Source organism: Oncorhynchus kisutch, linkage group LG8 (genome assembly GCF_002021735.2).
Source record: "Oncorhynchus kisutch isolate 150728-3 linkage group LG8, Okis_V2, whole genome shotgun sequence".
NCBI classification, from domain to species: Eukaryota; Metazoa; Chordata; class Actinopteri; order Salmoniformes; family Salmonidae; genus Oncorhynchus; species Oncorhynchus kisutch.
This window is the reverse complement of record NC_034181.2, coordinates 51,597,944-51,620,589: the sequence shown is the minus strand read 5'-3', so window position 1 is coordinate 51,620,589 and position 22,646 is coordinate 51,597,944. Positions and strand designations below refer to the sequence as shown.

The 22,646-nt window shown below is 43.5% G+C and overlaps 1 protein-coding gene across 4 annotated transcripts in view; it reads left to right on the top strand.

Moving 5' to 3' along the window:
- The window catches only part of zfand3 (zinc finger, AN1-type domain 3), a 61,118-nt gene that overhangs the window by 5,268 nt on the left and 33,204 nt on the right, over nucleotides 1-22,646 (top strand). For 3 of the 4 annotated variants that reach the window (XM_020489364.2, XM_020489361.2, XM_020489362.2), the window contains exons 2-3: nucleotides 20,235-20,275; nucleotides 22,413-22,601. In XM_020489364.2, the coding sequence (XP_020344953.1) occupies nucleotides 20,235-20,275; nucleotides 22,413-22,601 (230 nt within the window). Of the gene's footprint in view, nucleotides 1-6,738; nucleotides 7,424-20,234; nucleotides 20,276-22,412; nucleotides 22,602-22,646 lie in introns of those variants that run through there. The other variant, XR_002256003.2, reaches the window with a different exon arrangement.

The following is a 22,646-nucleotide window of genomic DNA, read 5'->3' as shown; positions in this document are numbered from 1 at the left end:
ATGCACAGCACACTTCAAGGTAGGAAGCTAGCTACACTTACACTAGCCAGTGGATTTGCAGCTTTCATCCCCCTCCAAGGTTCTTTCCCATACATCTTGCATCCGGCGGTGGCAGCCAGCAGCAACCTTTTCAAGAAGTAAGTCTAAATAGTTATTCTTCTAGCTAGATATAATTTATTCAAAGTTAAGCAGGACATGACTTAACTTTCTTTGGACAAGTAGGGATCATGTTTTTTTTTGTTGTCCAAAAGTAAAAAATGGTCTATCACCATTTTTACAGCATTGTATGACACAAGGAACCATTTTACAAAATAATTTGCATTACTATCTGTTAACGTAGTTAGACAAAAATGTAGGTTACATATTCAAGCCTGTCTCAAAATAAACCACTGCCCCTTTAACCCAATGAGTCCCACCATATCACCGGCGTGTTTTGGAGCTACAGACTCCTGTGTTATACCATTTGGATTAGTTTATTTCTTCTGCATCTGTAGATACCAAACATTCATTCGTCAGTGACTAACGGGGGCTGAGGTACAGCGGTGTTTGTGAGACAAGGGGCCTGTTTTTTTACTTTCTCCAAAAACGTCTGTAGAGTCAATGATTTGAGCTATAAACCATTAAGCCATCTATTTTTTTTAAATATTTTATTTAACCTTTATTTAACCAGGTAGGCTAGTTGAGAACAAGTTCTCATTTACAACTACGACCTGGCCAAGATAAAGCATAGCAGTGTGAAGAGACAACAACAGAGTTACACATGGAGTAAACAAGTCAATATCACAGTAGAAAAAAAGAGTATGTACATTGTGTGCAAAAGGCATGAGGAGGTAGGCGAATAATTACAATTTAGCAGATTAACACTGGAGTGATAGATCATGTGCAAGTAGAGATACTGGTGTGTAAAAGAGCAGAAAAGTAAATAAATAAAAACAGTATGGGGATGAGGTAGGTAAATTGGGTGGGCTATTTACAGATGGACTATGTACAGCTGCAGTGATCGGTTAGCTGCTCAGATGTTTAAAGTTGGTGAGGGAGATAAAAGTCTAACTTCAGCGATTTTTGCAATTCGTTCCAATCCCAGGCAGCAGAGAACTGGAAGGAAAGGCGGCCAAATGAGGTGTTGGCTTTAGGGATGATCAGTGAGATACACCTGTGCTACGGGTGGGTGTTGCCATCGTGACCAGTGAACTGAGATAAGGCAGAGCTTTACCTAGCATGTAGATGATCTGGAGCCAGTGGGTCTGGTGGCGAATATGTAGCGAGGGCCAGCCGACTAGAGCATACAGGTCGCAGTGGTGGGTGGTATAAGGTGCTGTGATCAACTGCATCCAGTTTGCTGAGTAGAGTATTGGAAGCTATTTTGTAGATGACATCGCTGAAGTCGAGGATCGGTAGGATAGTCAGTTTTACTAGGGTAAGTTTGGCGGCGTGAGTGAAGGAGGCTTTGTTGCGGAATAGAAAGCCAACCCTAGATTTGATTTTAGATTGGAGATGTTTAATATGAGTCTGGAAGGAGAGTTTACAGTCTAGCCAGACACCTAGGTACTTATAGATGTCCACATATTCTAGGTCGGAACCATCCAGGGTGGTGATGCTAGTCGGGCGTGCGGGTGCAGGCAGCGAACGGTTGAAAAGCATGCATTTGGTTTTACTCGCGTTTAAGAGCAGTTGGAGGCCACAGAAGTAGTGTTGTATGGCATTGAAGCTCGTTTGCAGGTTAGATAGCATAGTGTCCAAGGAAGGGCCAGAAGTATACAGAATGGTGTCGTCTGCGTAAAGGTGGATCAGGGAATCGCCTGCGGCAAGAGCAACATCATTGATATATACACTATACACTGTAAAGTCCATGGAGAACAAGAGCACCTCCTCCCAGCTGCCCACTGCACTGAGGCTAGGTAACACGGTCACCACTGATAAATCCGTGATAATCGAAAACAGAGAAAAGAGTCGCCCCGAGAATTGAACCCTGTGGCACCCCCATAGACTGCTAGAGGACCGGACAACATGCCCTCCGATTTGACACACTGAATTCTGTCTGCAAAGTAGTTGGTGAACCAGGCAAGGCAGTCATTAGAAAAACCGAGGCTACTGAGTCTGCTGATAAGAATATGGTGATTGACAGAGTCGAAAGCCTTGGCCAGGTCGATGAAGACGGCTGCACAGTATAGTCTTTTATCGATGGCGGTTATGATATCATTTAATACCTTGAGCGTGGCTGAGGTGCACCCGTGACCGGATCAGAAACCAGATTGCACAGCGGAGAAGGTACGGTGGCATTCGAGATGGTCAGTGATCTGTTTGTTGACTTGGCTTTCGACGACCTTAGATAGGCAGGGCAGGATGGATATAGGTCTAACAGTTTGGGTCCAGGGTGTGTCCCCCTTTGAAGAGGGGGATCACTGCGGCAGCTTTCCAATCCTTGGGGATCTCAGACGAGATGAAAGAGAGGTTGAACAGGCTGGTAATAGGGGTTGCGACAATGGCGGTGGATAGTTTCAGAAATGGAGGGTCCAGATTGTCAAGCCCAGCTGATTTGTATGGGTCCAGGTTTTGCAGCTCTTTCAGAACATCTGCTATCTGGATTTGGGTAAAGGAGAAGCTGTGGAGGCTTGGGCGAGTAGCTGCTGGTGTGACGGAGCTGTTGGCCGAGGTTGGGGTAGCCAGGAGGAAGGCATGACCAGCCGCTGAGAAATGCTTGTTGAAGTTTTCGATTATCATGGATTTATCGGTGGTGACCGTGTTACCTAGTCTCAGTGCAGTGGGCAGCTGGGAGGAGGTGCTCTTGTTCTCCATGGACTTTACAGTGTCCCAGAACCTTATGGAGTTAGAGCATTATATTATGCACATGTAATATGTTTTGCCCTGACACTCACAAGCTACACGAGTTGTTAAAAGGTAAGGGGTTCATCTACATGGAAGATCATTGGAAATCCCAGGACATGGTGTCTATAATACTTTTTTAATTTCACATAGTTGCCGTCACTAACTCAACACAGCTGTCACTGAATAATTGAATATTAATTTCCTAGTGAGCAAACCGTTTCTGTACTTCCAGCACCTCCAAGATGGCGCAGCAGTAAGATGTTTTTGTCCTGTGTAAATATTGTCTTTTTTTGTATTTTTTGTATTTGAATGATATTTTCCTGCAACCAGCCTCACCCAATGTGGTACGGATCTGCAATTTATTTTTTTTACCTTAGAACTGGAACCTCAATCAGAAGCTAGCCATCAATAGCTAGCCAGCTAATTAGCTACTAGCTATTTAGTCATTGTTAGCCGTCTTTACCTTTTAGCTCGGACACCAGCCGCTTTTGCCCCAATAGCTCGGATAATACCTGCCAGTCTGCACAGCGCGATATCAGCCCTGAGCACATCAGACTGCTTTTTCCCCCACTACATCACTGGATTCCTGCCGCAAGCTCTGGACCATTCCACCGGATCTTCGCAGCAAGCTAGCTGCTATTGTGGCTAATGCCCTTGTCCAGAAGCATGCAACAGTTAGCCTCGAATTATGCCCATCTCCCGGCTAGCAAACGAAGTACACCAACTACAATAGTGCTCTTGCCAATTGCCCTGGATCCTTTGTCGACACGGAGCCCCGCTGATCCATCACTGCTGGTCTGCTGACGTAATTAGTCCGATGTGCTCTCAACCGACCTCTGCGTTGTGGATGTTGGAAATTATCCATCTGCTAGCCCCGGCCTGCTAGCTGAATGCCGTGTCTCCCGCTCGCCTAGCGTAGTAATCAACTACCGAACAGCTCCCTGTTTCGTCTTGCTGCTCATTGGACCCTATGATCACTCGGCTACACAGCTGATTCCTGCTTGACTGTATATTAACACGAGACTTTATTTTGTTTATCTGTCGGCTCCAGCCTCAAACTCAAGCCCTGTGTGTCGCTAACTGACCCCCTCTGCCCATTCATCACCATTTACCCATTGTTGTCTTAGCTGTTTACCCGTTGTTGTCTTAGCTCTCCCAATCAACACTGGTAATTGCTTTATGCCTCTCCGTTGTCAATATGCCTTGTATACTGTTTAGGGCAGCTCTCATTGTTTTATTTTACTGTGGAGCCCCTAGTCCTGCTCATCAAGCCTCAGATAGCCCCCCCCCCACACACATGCGGAGACCGCACCTAGCTTAACTGACGCCTCCAGAGACTCAACATAAATATCCTTTTAGAAGTTAGAAAAAGGGGAGATCTAAAGATGCATCAACTAGCATGTGTTACTAATATGACTAGGATTATGCCTTTGGCTGCTGGTCAATAAAGATTGTTGATTTGAATACCAGTAGAACATGAGAAAATGCTGGTTTCAATTGCATATTTAAGTGTTAATAAAATAATTCCCTCAACATTTCTATGGTTGTATTTTGTCTAGGCTTCTTTAAAACAAGATAAGACATGCATCATGAAATGTCCATGTTTTCAACAATTACCTTTTATATTTTCAAAATGCTGACCACCTCTGCTCAGTTTCAAGGTTGATGTGCAGTGCCCAACACCCACTGACCTTCACTCTATGTATGGTCTTGTTACAATTTGGTCTGAACCAACTGTGCCTCCAGTGTGTAGACAGAATCAAGCCTTTAGACGTTAATGTTAATTATCTGTCATTGTACTTGTCAAACATGACTGGCGTTTAGCCTATATTTATGTAAATAGGTGTTTGGCTATGTTATCAGGTACCTCCCTCGTGTCATCTTCGGCTTGGGTATAAAGCTGTAGCCAATATTCATATCACCTACACTTTAGTCTCTTTAAAAAAAAAATGGATGTATATTGAAAAATATTTAAATTATTCCAATGTTGGCCTCTGATTTTGATCGGCGTAATTGTTTGATTTTTGTGTGTTTTTTGGACAATTATAAAAAAACAGGGAAATGAATCTATTCTTGTCCGACATGTATTTATTTATCCAGGACAAGTGTTAACGTCGAGCCCTGTAAAGGTCATGATGATGTGGTGCTGCTGCTGCTAGCTAACTACAAACCTCGACCGCAACCAGCATAGCTAGCTAGCGTTGGCTACTGAGCTGATTATTATATTTCCATAGCTAGGTACTTGTAGCTAGCTAATGTTACTTCAAAAGTAATGTCAGAATCATAAAGGGGCAATGCTGGCCTGGGCAGATGTTTCCTCCCACAAAGTTCCCCGCATAGCCAGCTAGACGTTTTCCCCCTATGTAGGACGCTAGGTATCTAGCTAATTTAGACCGCAGTTAGCTAGGATACTAATGTGACATTTGGCTATATTTGCGATTCTCACATTGCTTTATTATGTACATGTGCCTTAGTACATGTCAAGTCAATATCCTGCGGTTGACGCTAGTTAGCTACCTTGCGAACTGGATCCCCATGGAAAGTGTAGGCTGGAAGATTTACAGTTTACATTGTGGGAGGCAACCCGACTGCCTCACCGCATTTCCCAAAGTGTTCGCCTGATTTGAGAAGGGGGTTGCGAGAAGAACCTGCCATAGAATGCAGTCTGATTTGGGGTTTTTTCCCTCCTGAAAATGTGGCTCTAACTTTTGAACGGTTGGAACTACAAGCTATTATGACCCCATTCCTGAAAGATTGTCAGGAACACGAGCTGCTCACAAGCTGTGCAGGACTCGTTAGAACAGAGAGTGGACAGGACCAGGCATAATGGGAGTAATCAGGGAGGGGCATCATGTCATTGAAAGCAATGATGATATTTTCTACACAGAAGATCATACACAATTATTGCCTGGTGATCTTATCACTTCCCAATACCTTTTTTATGAATCATTTCACTTCAAACTATACTTCCTTAAGATTGAAATACAAGCTCACCATGACTTGTGAAGCAGGCACGACAGAACCTATTCCCCCTCAGGAGACTGAAAAGATTTGCCATGAGTCCACAGATCCTCAAAAGGTTCTACAGCTGCACTGCACCATTGAGAGCATCCTGACTGGTTGCATCACTGCCTGGTATGGCAACTGCTCGGCCTCTGACCGCAAGGCTCTACAGAGGGTAGCGCGAACGGCCCAGTACGTCACTGGGGCCAAGCTTCCTGTCATCCAGGACCTCTATACCAGGCGGTGTCGGAGGAAGGCCCTAAAAATTGTCAAAGACCCCAGCCACCCTAGTTATAGACTGTTCTCTTTGCTACTGCACGGCAAGTGGTACCAGAGCGCCAAGTCTAGGACCAAGAGGCTTCTAGACAGCTTCTAACCCCAAGCCATAAGACTCCTGAACAGCTAGTCAAATGGCTACCCAAATGGCTACCCCCCCCCCCCCCCCCCTCCTTCCCTCTCCACACCACTGCCACTCTGTTGTCATCTGTGCACAGTCACTTTAATTAACTCTACCTACATGTACAGACTACCTCAACTAACCGGTGCCCCCACACATTGACTCTGTACCGTCACCCCCCTGTATATAATTGTTATTACTTGTTACTTTTATCACTTATTCTTATCCGTATTTTTGGAAACTGTACTGTTGGTTAGGGGGTCGTAAGTAAGCATTTCACTGTTGTATTCGGCGCCTGTGACTAATAAAATGTTATTTGACTGATATGTAATGATAGTAAGTCATAGCCCGAATAAAGTAGACTTTGGCTGTTGATTGTGTTAACACTTAGCAATAACTATTTTTATGTCACCACATAAATCAAAAGGTAAGGTGTGAGTAAAGTATGGCTATGAAAGTGTTTGAGATGTATTACAGCTCATGGTTTGTTTCTGTCCATTTTCTTTCTGCAGACAAGCTCCCAAAGCCATCCAGCATGGTTCTCTTGGCATCCTGGAACTCCTGGTGGATGTAAAGGACTACGCAGGCTGCAGCACTACTCTGTTCCTATGGCACAGATAGACCTAGCACCAACTTACACAGCTCCTATAGGCCAGATACCTGTAATTAATACCATGTCTTCTATTGGTCATACAGCCAATCACAAATAGACCCTGTCCATTGACAATTCCCACTAAGTGTCAAAGGGCATTGTTTAGCCATTACATGTACTGAAAAATAGTAATTTGTATACACCCAAGATAGTTCTGCTATGGGGACAAAAAGTGATATTACTTTTTTCAGTGTAGTGGATGAACCAAGAACATTTACCAGAGAATATATCTCCAGGAAGGTTGGTGACGACTCCCCCTACACAGTCATACATTCGATCACAGATAGCACCATCCCATTGACATCTGTGATCGAATGTATGACTTGTAGGGGGAGTTGTCACCAACCTTCCTGGAGATATATTCTCCGGTAAAGTTTCTTCCCAACAGATTGTCAAGCAAGTTCTTGTTGAGAAGCTATGTGCAATACTAACTCTTCCACCTTTCCTGTCATGGGATGAGATTATAGTTGTGTGTAGTGATGTTGGTGTTTGAGAAAGCGGGTGATGACAATGTAAATAAAAACAACTTTTTGTACTTTTACCAATCAATGACTATTCTGTTGCTGCTCGACTCCTGCTAATTGATTTGTTTAGCCACAACCTCTACTTTCACCATGATTTGTTTTCCTCACACTTGATCCACTTCCAGAGCTTGAGCACATGTGAACTATTAACTTGAAAAGACACTATATATCTATACACACACACACACACACAAAAGTGTATGTGGACACCCCTTCAAATGAGTGTATTTTGGCTATTTCAGCCATACCTGTTGCTGACAGGGTTATCAAATCGAGGTCACAGCCATGCAATCGCCATAGAGAAATATTGGCAGTAGAATGGCCTTACTGAAGAACTCGGTGACTTTCAACTTGGCAGCCCTGCTAGAGCTGCCCCAGTCAACTGTAAGTGCTGTTATTGTGAAGTGGAACCGTCTAGGAGCAGCAACGGCGCAGCAGTGAAGTAGTAGGCTACACAAGCTCACAGAAGGGGACCGCAGAGTGCTGTAGCGTGTAAAAATAGTCTCCTTGGCTGCAATGCCCACGACTGAGTTCCAAACTGCCCCTGGAACCAACGTCAGCACAAGAACTGTTCGTTCAGAGCTTCATGAAATGGGTTTCCTTGGCCGAGCAGTTGCACACAGATCACTATGAGCAATGCCAAGCGTCGGCTGGAGTGGTGTAAAGCTAGCTGCCAGTAGACTCTGCGGCAGTGGAAACTCATTCTCTGGATTGATGAATTGCACTTCACCATCTGGCAGTCCGACGGACACCAGGCGAACACTACCTGCCCGAAGAACTTGACTGGCCTTTACAGAGCCCTGACCTCCACTCCATCGAACACATTTTGGATGCCCGACTTCACTAATACTTTTGTGGCTGAATGGAAGAAAGTCCCCGCAGCAATGTTCCAACATCTAGTGGAAAGCCTTCCCTGGATAGTGTAGGCTGTTATAGCAGCAAAGGGGGACCAAGTCTGTATTAAATGCCCATGATTTTGGAAGGAGATGTTCAACAAGCAGGTGTCCACGTACTTTTGGTCATGTAGTGAACTTGCATGCCATGATTTACACTTTCATTATAACCTATTATAACCTATTTTATGTTACCAAAGAAATATATGAAGAATGACAACCTTTCATTGCAGTCTGGCTTCTTTTTTAAAAACTTTCTACAACAAAACATTTCAAAATGTGTAATTTAAATAAGTTCTCCATTATCACAATGTCAATTTTTTTATAAAAAAAAAACTTTCTGATATTGAAGATTATACCATATAGTCTGCCCTGTAGATAATCATGGCATTCTGCAATGAATAGATGGCAGGAAGGGTATTGGCCAGGATGGTCCACTGTGGAAAAAGGCTTATGTACCTGCATCCTCTGCGTCTTCTGGTGATCTGCATCTACTGCTGACCTTTTGAAAGCGCTACACCAATGATATTGCAAATAAAGATGAATTATGTATGACTTTTTGTTTTGTTGACAAAAAGTGATAATTAAAGTCCGCATGGGTCTTTAAATATATCTGCTGTTCAAACGAAAGTAAAACGGTCATCCCGCAAACAGCCGAGGGATGGGGTGGAGCAATGGAACCACTATCACATTCATAGACTAAGTTTAACCTCGTTTTGAGGTCACTTAATATTGTTTTTATACAAGTACATTGTTTAAAAACAATGGGGTCAGGACAGGCATACTGTAAACTTAAACTCAGTGTCTCTCATAGCTGCCTGTCCCTTTTTTAATAGCCAGGCAATGGCACACATTTCAGTAAACACCTTTTTCCAAATAAATGCAGGGTCTAAAGGAATTGTTAACGAGGTTGCCATGAATTGTTTACGAGTTTTAATGTTTGATTTGTTACATTAAATAATTCACTAATGACTTGAAAAAATGCCAATTGTCTGTTTTTATCTCCAGTAAGAAACTGCTAACCATTGGCTGCTAACAGCTGCGAGCTGCTAGCTAACTGGCAAGCACATTAAGATCAGGTCACTTTATTGGTCAATTGCACACAACGTCCAACTGAAATTTGACTTCTGCTTTTAGCCCAACCCCTCAAAGATAGACACACACACACACAGGTTTTGAGAGGTGCCATCCTGGGTGCCAGAGGAGCTGTCAACAACTTTGAGTATAGACCCTTAGAAATCGGCCAATCGCTCTCTAGTGACGAAATGCTGGAATTAAACAATTAACTTATATTAGGTGTGAGATGTGGTGTTCTCTGAAATTAGAAAAAAAATGTATTCAGTACACGTGGGAACTCTAAACTGTTTTGAGACTTGGGCTGCATACCGGTCTTACTTTTAACAGTCCACCCGCTGATAGCATTCTTATATTAAAAATAAAATCTGTATTTTGTGGCCGACTTTGAACTTGGTGATGTGCCATTGATTCTGGGAGAGTGTGGCTTGTGGTTATCTTATGGGCTTGTTTCAACTGGCTTGCCCCTGCGGTGCCTAAGACCTACCGTAAAAATGCAATTAATAGCCCAGACATTTATTTGCTTAAATCACTCTACACAACGGCGCTAAGAGACAGGCTTCTATTTGAGCCATTTCCTTTAATGCACACAGCTTTTGCTCATTTGCATAGATGGGGAAACCACCATTTTCCAGTTCTGGAGTATTAGCCGTCTAGCTGAATTAGTGGCATAGGCAAGTGTCCAACCTGAATTATTGACTATATATACAGTACCAATCAAAAGTTTCGACACCTACTCATTCAAGGATTTCTTCTTTATTTGGACAATTTTCTACATTGTAGAATAACATATCAAAACTATGAAAAAACACATGGATTTATGTAGTAACCATGAGTAACTAAACAAATATATTTTTAGATTCTTCAAAGTAGCCACCCATTGCCTTGATGACTGCTTTGCACACTCTGCATTCTCTCAACTTGCTTAACCTGGAATGTTTTTCCAACAGCCATGGAGTTCTCACAAATGCTGAGCACTTGTTGGCTGCTTTTCTTTCACTCTGCGGTCCAACTCATCCAAAGCCATCTCAAATGGGTTGAGGTCGGGTGATTGTGGAGGCCAGGTCATCTGATGCAGCTCTCCTTCTTGGTCAAATAGCCCTTACACAGCCTGGAGGTGTGTTGGGTCATTGTCCTGTTGAAAAACAAATGATAATCCCACTAAGCCCAAACCAGATGGATGGCGTATCGCTGCAGAATGCTGTGATATCCGTACTGGTTAAGTGTGCCTTGAATTCTAAATAAATCACTGAGTGTCACCAGCAAAGCACCATCACACCACCTACATGCTTCACGGTGGGAACCACACATGCGGAGCTCACCCGTTCACCTACTCGTCAGTTGGAACCAAAAATCTAAAATTTGGATTCATCAGACCAAAGGACAGATTTACGCCGGTGTAATGTGCATTTTCGTGTTTCTTGGCCCAAGCAAGTCTCTTCTTCTTATTGGTGTCCTTTAGTAGTGGTTTCTTTGCAGCAACAGTTGATGTTAATATGTCTGTTACTTGAACTCTGTGAAGCATTTATTTGGGCTGCAATTTCTGAGGCTGGTAACTCTAATGAACGTATCCTCTGCAGCAGAGGTAACACTGGGCTTCCTTTCCTTTGGCAGTCCTCATGGGAGCCAGTTTCATCATAGCGCTTGATTGTTTTTGCGGTGGCACTTGAAGAAACTTTCAAAGTTATTGAAATGTTCCGGATTGACTGACCATGTCTTAAAGTAATGGACTGTTGTTTCTCTTTGCTTATTTGATATGTTCTTGCCATAATATGGACTTGATATTTTACCAAATAGGGCTATCTTCTGTATCCAACCCCTACCTTGTCACAACACAACTGGCTCAAACGCATTAAGAAGGAAAGAAATTCCACAAATTAACTTTTAACAAGGCACACCCGTTAATTGAAATGCATTCCAGGTGACTACCTCATGAAGCATATTCTATTCATATACTATGGACAGTGTATGAATAGAATATGGCTTTGTACATAAGGCAGTCTAAGGTACACGGTAGAGTACGGGGTGGTAGCCAGTTAGTTAGTAACAGGAGGCCTGGAGATGGAAGATGTTTTCCATTCTCTCGGTCGCAGCTTTGACACCCGTGTACTGTCTCAGCCTTCTAGATGATAGCGGGGTGAACAGGCCGTGGCTTGGGTGGCAGAGGTCCTTGATCTTGTTGGCCTTCCTGTGACAATGGGTGCTGTAGATGTCCTGGAGGGCAGGCACTGTGCCCCTTATGATGTGTTGGGCTGACTGCACCACCCTCTAGAGAGCCCTGCGGTTGTGGATGGTGAAATTGCCATACCAGGTGGTGATATAGATGACAGGATGCGCTCAAATCAAATTTTATTGGTCACATAGACATGGTTAGCAGATGTTAATTTGAGTGTAGCGATGTGCTTGTGCTTCTAGTTCCGACTGTGCAGTAATATCTAACAAGTAATCTAACAAATTCACAACTACCTTATAGTGTAAAGGAATGATTAAGAATATATACATATAAATATATGGATGAGCGATGGCCGAACAGCAGAGGCAAGATGCAGTAGATTTATTTTTTATTTTACCTTTTATTTAACCAGGCAAGTCAGTTAAGAACAAATTCTTATTTTCAATGACGGCCTAGGAACAGTGGGTTAACTGCCTGTTCAGGGGCAGAACGACAGATTTGTACCTTGTCAGCTTGGGGGTTTGAACTTGCAACCTTCCTGTTACTAGTCCAATGCTCTAACCACTAGGCTACCCTGCCGCCCCATGATGGTATAGAGTACAGTATATACATATGAGATGAGTAATGTAGGGTATGTAAACATATATAAAGTGGCATTGTTTAAAGTGACTAGTGACACATTTATTAAATCCAATTATTAAAGTGGCTAGAGATTAAGTCTGTATGTTGGCAGCAGCCACTCAATGTTAGTGGTGGCTGTTTAACAGTCTGATGGACTTGAGATAGAAGCTGTTTTTCAGTTTCTCGGTCCCAGCTTTGATGCACCTGTACTGACCTTGCCTTCTGGATGATAGCGCGATGAACAGGCAGTGGCTCGGGAGGTTGTTGTCCTTGATGATCTTTTTGGCCTTCCTGTGACATCGGGTGGTGTAGGTGTCCTGGAGAGCCTTGCGGTTATGGGCGGAGTAGTTGCTGTACCAGGCGATGATAGGATGCTGAAAGGATGCTTTTGATTGTGCATCTGTAAAAGTTTGAGTGTTTTTGGTGACAAGCCAAATTTATTCAGCCTCCTGATGTTGAAGAGGCGCTGTTGTGTTCTTCACCACGATGTCTGTGTGGATGGACCATTTCAAGTTGTCATTGATGTGCACACAGACGGTCCTTGAAGCTTTTCACCCACTCCATTTAGCTTGTCTGGTAGGCTTGCGTTGCTTGGCAGCTTGCGGCTGGGTTTCCCTTTAACCCTTTGAGTGGGCTGAACCACACAGCCCACCTACTTTCATCTTTGAGTGTTTTGCTCTCATGCTTTGCTTTTGGATTGTGTAGCCTACCCGACACTACCTAAATCTAAGATACTCATTTTTGTTTGTTCTACTAGACCTCACCTGGTAGAGTTGACCTTGTGTCGTACTTTAGAATTGAGAGGGGGGAGAAACAAATAGGCTACGTCACTGGGCTGGGTGACTATTTGCTGGGATAACCGTTCTCCGCTCGTCACCGTCAAGCGCTCTCCACTCCAGGCATACTAGCTAGGCGTGATGATCGACAGACCCATATCAGACTCTCACCCTAATTATTTAGGGTGCCTCCGTGACCTTGTCCCCGTTTCTAAATGAGGCGGTCCATAACCAACTGAGTGAACCGATATAGGTGCTATTTTGGAAGGGGCGCGCAGGTAACAACAATCACTGAGGTGACGGCAACCCGTGATTTGGCAATCACGGGTAATCGTCATAATCATAGGCCAATCAGGAAGGACGGATGGTGTGCGTCCGTGCATGCGTGTGTGGAAGGGGGTTAAGGAATAATGCTTATAAAGACATTAGGGGAAACAGGAAGAGAGGACACCCTGAGGGTTTTAAGTAGGCAGCGAGGGCTAATGGCAAGCCTGGTGAACGAGAGACAGGTCTCTGATTGGGGTAGACTGGCAGGTCGGGCTCTGTCGCTATGGGGGTGAGACTTGAGTGACATGGGAGAGAGCAAAGGGTGGTGGTGGTGAAGAAGGGATGCAAAACGGAGGAGGATGAGAGGTGGAGACGTATAAAGAGGACGAAGTGGTGAGCAAAGAGGAAGCTTTATTGAGAGATGGTGACAGACTAGGCATTGTTCGCAGTAGGGCTGACCCCATGTAGTTGACTGCTTGTTTGGTCGATAGGCTGTTGATCCAGCAGTGGCAAATGTATAAAGAAAATGTTTTGGCACACGAGACACCTGTCTGATTCACACCTGTCTTGAGTGGCCTAATCCATTGCAGAGGCCGCAGGCATGGCACATCAGTATTACATTTACTGTTAAATACCATCATTTCTAATCTGTAATGTTTGTTTGGTTACTGTAATATCTGTAAATGCATTCCATTTATTATTGTTATTATTACAGAGCGCACAACCAAGACTACACTTGTGAGAAAGTTTGGGTAAATGTAATTCTATTTATTATTTGTCTTTTGTGCTACCTGGCCTGCATGCAAATACAGGCTTATAAATGTGCCCATTTGGGGATCTGATTCTATTTCTGATTGTCTTAACTCACGAGCACTGTGGAGCTTCTGTGATTTTTTTTTTCTTTGCGTCAAAGAGCAAATAAATTGTCTGTTTTCGCATCCATTGAAAATGACAGTAGTTCCTCAATGTAGCCTATTTGAAAAATATTTCTTGCTCTCTCCCTTTTAATAACCACTCAGCATGAAAGGTGGGAAGAAATGCTCTAATCAGGTGGAAGCGTCATAAAAAAGGCCTTCCTGATTTACTTCTTATCCTTTGCGCAAATAGACTACAGCTGTGTCTGTCTGTCTGGAGCTCACTGGCAATGGAAACTGAGGGCCCAGAATATTTTATACAATGTTGCAAGTTTGTTAGCACCGCTTCAGGCAGGACCAAGTTAATAGTTGATACAGTTTCAAGTTTCTTGCAGACAGGCCATGCGATTTCTAGCATATTTATTTTTATCAGAGTATTTTCTTCCTGCGGGCTGCAATTTTTTTTATTTGTTGGCATTATGTATGCTATTTTTACATACTGGCAATGGCAATAGAAATTACTTTTAGATTTGTATCATTTTTATTAACCATGTGAAATTGATTTTGAGATATGCAGACTTTATTATAAATGAAACTGTTCCACAAAAATGTGCATATGAAAATCATGCGGATCAGTAGAAATGGTAGGATAACTTGGCATTCCAAATGGAAAAGGTTGCTGATCGGGAACTTCAGGAGCTAAGGCCAGTAGCAGCGGGTTAGGCTATATTGATCTCTGGCTTCCTCGTTAGTATTTTGGGTGTCCATTTTTAATCACAGTGCTTAAAGCATTAGACAAGCTCAGTAACCTACGTGTAGTTGATTTTATTCATATATATATAATATGGAAAAAACACCAAAAATTGTTTTTGTCAAGGGACATCCCTAGTTCTCAGGGATATTGACCGTGTTCAAGAGAATCAAATCTGTGATTCAATGTGGGTAAATTGTGACTGACTGATCTACAAATAATAGTGTAGTTATTTACGATGCAAGGTGATTCTTAGATATGTCAGTTGCTACAATGTCAAACAAGTTCATTGTTGATAGTGGGGTATTGCTGACCAGGAACTGCTGACACCATTTTGATGTAGTTGATTCTAGGAAAATAGGAAGGAAATGGCTGTTACAATGTTTTTTTTTTTTTTCATTCATCATTTGCAGAGCCTTAAAAGACATGAGTAGGAGCTATAGGCATTTGCCAGATAGCACCAGCTACACTGGCTAGGTTTCCATCCAGTTTGGAACAGATTTCCATGCCAATATTCAACAATCTGCATATTTTCACACCAGATATGTTTCTATCTGACTTTTTGCGGATAAACGGCTGTGCGTGATGACGTAATGCACATAACTTTTTACCGTTAAATTCCCATGTACTGAATGAAAATTATAAGTTATATTTCCATCACATTTTCAACTATACATATGGTTTTGTCACAAAAACTGTTATACAGCAATTGGTCTTGGCGCATGTGCTCTAGCCAACAGCTCGTAGATACAGTGTAGGTAGGCTACCTACATGAGATTTAATATGAATTAAAGTGATATTATTTGTTTTTGTCAAACTGCAGCCAAGCATCGATCATCATGTCACCAGAATAAGACCCTCTGTTTATTGAAAAGGAGCATCAAGCTCATCACCTTACAAATTCACCACCCTGTGAAGTTCATCATAACTTATTTAATCTGTCACCTAATAAACGGCATGCTTTCCCAAGTCGTAATGGGTGGACCAAACAACATATCATCGCGTGACTCCAAGTTTACTTCGATATGATGGTTATTATATCAATATTTGTGGCTTTTCCACCGCATAATCAATTTTACAGACTCAAAAAGATACATCCATGTCGAACAAACAAGTTGTCTGTCAGCTTTTTATAACCTGGTCCGACATTTCATGTTTCCATCATCCCGGTCATGTCTTTTTTCATGCATCAGGTAATTAATCTACATGAAATGGTTGGATGGAAACGTGGTTACTGAGGAAGCTTAATGACCCACACATATATCAAACATATACATTCTCTCTCTCTCTCACTAATCTAACACACACAAACACATGCACTAATCTAACACAGATAAACACCTGTACACACTCTCATTAATCTAACACACGCACACACACTAATTTACTAACCTTACACAAACAAGCATGGGATGCCAGTGAAGCATTCAACCCACACCTGTAGGTCTATGAAAATATTATTTGATGAGAACATCATTAGCAAGCCTCTCAAAGGGCTATCGAGTGCACAGACTGAACTCATGTTTTCAATGCCAAAACATCAGGTTGAATGTGTGTGATGCCTTTTACAGCCATTGACAGTTTCTTAGTTAAAGAGACACTTGTGTACTTTTTAGTCACTAGTTCTGAAAGTAACTCTCACAAGCCAAAAGTGGTCCCCTTTTCTGTGTAAGAAGTCAGCCAATGTGTAGGCCTACTACGTAATCCATTTTGTGTGATACATTACACATTTTGCAGTTTATGATGATATACAATTTTTTCATTGTGTGATATATTTTGAAAATGGTATGATATTCGATTTTTGAAATGTGTGTAATATGTTATGCATTTGTTGTGCTTAAGATCCCGGAGTGCATATTTCACTAAGCATAAAGGCCCATGCATGGATTCCCTGAAAAGAGTGTTAGGCTCACCCATGGCAAAGGAAGATCCTTAAGCTAGGTTTGAATGGATTTTCAAATAGCCTTAGCATAGCATGCTTTTTTTAGGACTGAGCTATTGCCTTGACTCTAGTGCTAGCTCAATCAAGCACAGCTTAAGTATTTGAACGTATTTGATAGATTGTGCCTATTTTAATCCAGGTATGGTTTGTGGTTAAAAACATTTCCTGACCACAGCAACACATCTGAGCCGAACTTTGAATTTGAGAGAAGGAAGAAAAGAAGGCTCTTGCTCCCTTCCCCCTGTCTTTCTTACTTCCACCCTCATTTTAACCCATCACTCAATGCCAATCAAGCCGGCAGCACTCCGGGGGTATAACAAGGCAGGAGACCGGGATTCATTTGACATCTCCTGTTAAATGTCATCCGCAATTAAGGCTTATGAGGGCTGGCGTCGGCAAAGAGCGCCAATCAAGATTCCACCAGCCGGGCGGCCCACGTTAGTTAACCTTCTTCAGGCAAATCAAAGATGGGTAGTGGAAGAATAAAGTGTGTGTGTGTGCATGCCAAAGTAGCCTATTGGTGCAGAGTATGGTCTCCAATGGCAACTCCAACAGGTAGTTTTCCCACTACCGTTACTCAGGCTGGTCACCCCACTCTGTTTCCCCCAGGTGTAAAAACATTTGATCTCTTGGTTTCAATTTCATTCTTTGGTGGTTTTTGTTTTGCAGCCCTGAATGGTGCTTCGGTGGCCTGTGTGTGCCCCACTAAGGGGTGAAACGTACTGTAGGGAAAACACACTAAATAAACTGAGGTGCTTAAATTGATTTGAGTTGTTTTGGAGCCTGGAGTTGCAGACTACTATGCTGAATCTCAAACTGAACACTTGGCCGATGAGCCCTTTATTGAGTGGCCACTTTCTGATCTGTATTGATAGTGATCACTCGAGTCTGCTACCATTTCAGGCCAAAAGAGAATTGAGATGATCCGCACTTCCATCCTAACTGCCACTTTGTCAATATTCCAATATTCTAAACCCATTCTCAAGCATAGTCTACCACAACCTATTTTGTAGCATAGCATTCACTATGAAGATTCATGGGTAGCACTTGCTGCCAAGGGCGGTGAGTTGACACAGGATGCCCACTCGGTAAAGAGGCTGCCTGAAGGGCTCAATGAAGCCCTCGATCACTTGACAATTAGCCATTGAGATTGACTCATGAACACGCATATCGCATGATCGAGTGGTCAAAGTGTTCGGTTTAAGATTCAGCCCTAGCATGTTTTATTGGGGTTTGCCTCCAAATTAGGTGCAGCAAAAATAAAAGCTTCCAAGGGCTCTGAGGAGCTCATCCTTCCAGAATGAAGAAATGTGAGGGAAGGGAAGGGGCTGAAGATTTGAGAATGTCAACAACTGTTTTGTTGAGCAGAAATTTAAACAAACACACGCATACGGTCTGAGGCTGTGCTATCAGTGGTCATGTTATGCCAACCTATTCATCCACAGCCTTTCCTTTTATAAACGTCTGCACTTTTTATCTAGCTGGATAGTTTATGGTAGACTAAGGTACAGTATCAGCCTCTAAAGCTAGGATACATCAATTCCATGAAACAAAACACACAGCCGCTGTCACACCCTCTCAACAATCCCTACCTTTCTAGCCTAACGGTCAATGTTGATTAATTTCCCTCCGCGTGGCATCTGGTCCAATGTATAGGCCTACCTGTCAAGCAAGGTCTTCCTCACCGGAGCAGGCTTGTCATGAGCCAACACAGAGCAACAATGCCTTGGGTGCCATGTTCAAGAACCTTAGCCTAGGTAAGGTGCATTTTAGTAAATTGCTCCCCATGGAAGAGAAACATTGCGGCTTGATTGAGTGCAACCGCCAACAGGTCAATGGCCAAGGTGAGCAGAGAGAATACTTTGCTCTGCATGTAAAAACTATGGTCAATTGGGCTGTTTATCATTTGCGCTGTTGCAGTTGGACAATAAATGGGCTATGGGACCCGATTCAATGTAGGTTAAACCATAGCCCCTCTAGTAATTAAATAAGATCTCTGTGATAAACCCTCGTTCCAGAATGGGGTAAAAGTTGCATCAATATTGGTCAGAAAGTAATCCAAACTATTCTACACTGACCAACAATATAAACACAAGATGCAACTACTTTTCAGACTGGCAAACTACTGCTTCTTAACACACTGCTGACTTAACCCGGAAGCCAGCCGCACCAATGTGTCGGAGGAAACACCATTCAGCTGACGACCGAAGTCAATTTTCAGGTGCTCGGCCCGTCACGAGTCGCTAGAGCATGATGAGCCAAAGAAAGCGTCCCGATCAAACTCCCTTAACCCAGACGGCGCTGGGCCAATTGTGCACCGCCCTATGGGGCACCCAGTCACTGCTGGCTGTGACACATCCCGGGATTGAACCCCAGGCTTGAGTGGCACCTCAGCTGCTCCACTCGGGAAGCCCATGAGTAAGACCTATTAAACAGCTTAACATTCGCAAGACTACAGGGCCAGACCGAATAGCAGGACATATACTCAGAGAATGCACTGACCAGCTGGCAAGTGTCTTCAACCTATCCCTGACCCCATCTGTAATACCAACTTGTTTCAAGTAGACTGCCATAGTCCCTGTGCCCAAGAACGCCAAGGTAACCTGCCTAAGTGATTATTGTCTCGCATCATGAAATGATTTTAATGGCTGGTCATGGCTCACATCAACACCATTATCCTAGACCCACTCCAATTCACATAACGCCCCAACAGATCCACAGGTGACGCAATCTCTATTGCACTCCACACTGCCGTCACCCACCTGGACGAAAGGAATACCTATGTAAGAATTCTGTTCATTGACGACAGCTCAGCATTCAACACCCATTGTCCCTTCCAAGCTCAGGACTCTGGGACTGAAGCCCTTCCTTTGCAACCGGATATACCGAATACCGAATGTGGCACGATTTATTTGGTCTTATCTAGCCAATTGTTTTGGCATTGGTTAGGTGGTCGTGTTACATGTGGAGAAATAAGTTGATTAGAACTGAATACTTTACATTTTTAAACTGCAGATAAAGGAAACCGCACTGCCCAATGTTGAAACTGGCCCACAAGCTGTCGCTCTTGTGGACATTTTCATTGTAGGCAATATTGATGCAAAATTACAGCCTGGTTAACCAGCCTGATTGCTGCGTTCGCCATTCTGTTTCACTTCACGTATAAGTCCAATACCGGTCCAATCAGCAATCCTCTCAGGTGGGTTTAGGACAAAATCCTATGCGGCTAAACACTGTGCTTTGAATTAGGCCATCATCTGGTTGGTTAAAGGCCACCCAATCCCAGACAAGTTAGTTTTAAAGAATTATCTTTGTTACAGACATAGTATCAAACTGTTTCTATAAGGAGGAATGCCAGACTGATGAAGTAAAATAAAATATTGAACGCAGCGATCAGGCATGCCGAAGTACACCTGTCCTGTGAATAATAATGTGATGGGCTGACCTCCCTTTCTAACCTGTCATTGTCTCTTCTCTTTAGGTCCAGCAAAACCATGAACCTTTGTTCCAAATGTTTTACGGGTAGGTCCACTCAACTCCCTTCACACACCCTTTCCCCTCGCGTTAAGGGAGTTTAAAGCAGACTGCTTTGAGTCATGCAGCAATACCAAAGATTTGTGTGTGTTGGAGAGAGGGTGTGCGTGCGTGGGAGAGACTGTGTGAATTGCAGTGTGTGTGTGTTAGCATAGGTGAGTATGCAAATGTGTAGTTTGTGTGTGAGCATGGGCGTCTGAGTGCATGTAAGAGGGTGTAGTGCCTGAGTGAGTGTGCGTGTATGCGTGCCTGTACCCCACGTATGTGTGCCAGTGCCATCATGACTGAACGTATATCTGTTTGTTCACGTCCCTGCTGCTGTGTTGTCACAAGCTGGTGTCCCGCTCTGCTGATGTGGCCGGCATGGAGTGTCTTTAGTGACGCTGTGTAAACAAGGGGATTGTGTGAAGATGAGGTAGGGAGAGGGACGAGAAACCCTCTCTCCTCCACCATTATGCTCCACAGACCTACTGCTGGATAGTGGATCCATACTGTCCTGCAGTGTGTGGCTAAGCGTGACTTCTCGACCACTCTCTCAAACACATACACAACAAGCAGACGCACACACACACACACACACGTGGGGAGATGCACATAGGCCTACATTGCATTCGGGAAAAGTATTCAGACCCCTTGACTTTTTCCACGTTTTGTTACGTTACAGCCTTATACTAAAATGGATAAAATAAAACATCCTTATCTACACACAATACTCCATAATGTCAAAGTGAATACATGTCTTTTAGAAATGTTTGCAAACCTGAAATACAAACACTTTGCTATAAGACTCGAAATTGTGTTCAGGTGGATCCTGTTTCCATTGATCATCCTTGATGTTAATACAACTTGATTGGAGTCCGCCTATGGTAAATTCAATTTATTGGACATGATTTGGAAAGGCACACACTTGCCTATATAAGGTCCCACAGTTGACAGTGCATGTCAGAGCTAAAACCAAGCCATGAGGTTGAAGGAATTGTCCGTGAGCGCTCCGAGACAGGATTGTGTCGAGGCAACTATCTAGGGAATGGTACCAAATAAATTCTGCAGCTTTGAAGGTCCCTAAGAACACAGTGGCCTCCATCATTCCTAAATGGAAGAAGTTTGGAACTCCCAAGACTCTTCCTAGAGCTGGCCGCCCGGCCAAACTGAGCAATCGGGGTAGAAGGGCCTTGGTCAGGCCTTGGTCAAGAAACCCGATGGTCACTCTGACAGAGCTCCAGAGTTCCTCTGTGGAGATGGGAGAACCTTCCAGTAGGACAACTACCTCTCAGACCATGACAAACAAGGTTCTCTGGTCTGACAAAACCAAGATTGAACTCTTTGGCCTGAATGCCAAGTGTCACGTGTGGAGGAAGCATGGTGGTGGCAGCATCATGCAGTGGGGATGTTTTTTAGTGGCAGGGACTGGGAGACTAGTCAGGATCGAGGCAAAGATGAACAGAGCAAAGTACAGAGAGATCCTTGATGAAAACCTGCTCCTGAGCACTCAGGACCTCGGACTGGGGTGAAGATTCACATTCCAACGGGACAATTAACTAAGCAACAAATGGCTGTGCAGCGACGCTCCCTGTCCAACCTGACAGAGCTTGAGAGGATCTGCAGAAAAGAATGGGGAGAAACTCTCCAAGTACAGGTGTGTCAAGCTTGTGTCGTGTCATACCCAAGAAGACTCTAGGCTGTAGTCACTGCCAAAGGTGCTTCAACAAAGTACTGAGTAAAGGGTCTGAATATCTATGTAAATGTGATATTACAATGTTTAAATGTATTCATTTGCAAACATTTTTTTAAGTGTTTTTGCCTTGTCATTATGGGTGTATTACATGTAGATTGATGGGGGGGGAAATAATTAAAATAATTTTAGAATTAGGCTGTAACAATTTTTTGGGGGGGGGAAATTAAAGTGGACTGAATACTTTCCTGAATGCACTGTATGTATATACACACACGCTTAAGTAAGCATATACAGTACGCACACACATACTCTCTCACATACACGCACACACACTTCAATCTCCCCCTTCACAATGAAATGTCTAGAGGGTAGGAGTTATTTTGGAATCCAGCATCTCTCACACACATACAAACACACACCCACGCTCGTCACTCTCTTGTATAACCACAGACATTGAGAAGAAGCAGCCAGGCGAGGACTGTGCCCCAGAGCCTGCCCCCAGCTCAAGCAACAGCCAGTCAGTCATCTTCTATAGCGAATCAAGCAGCAGCAGTAGCCAATCCCTTTCGTCAGCGCCTGTCAGCTCAGAGGACCCGTTGCCCGGAGACACAGAAGCCACGCCTCTACCTGAACAAGATGGTAAGGACAGGAGCCTATATCCTGTAGTTTGGAATGTTGATTTTT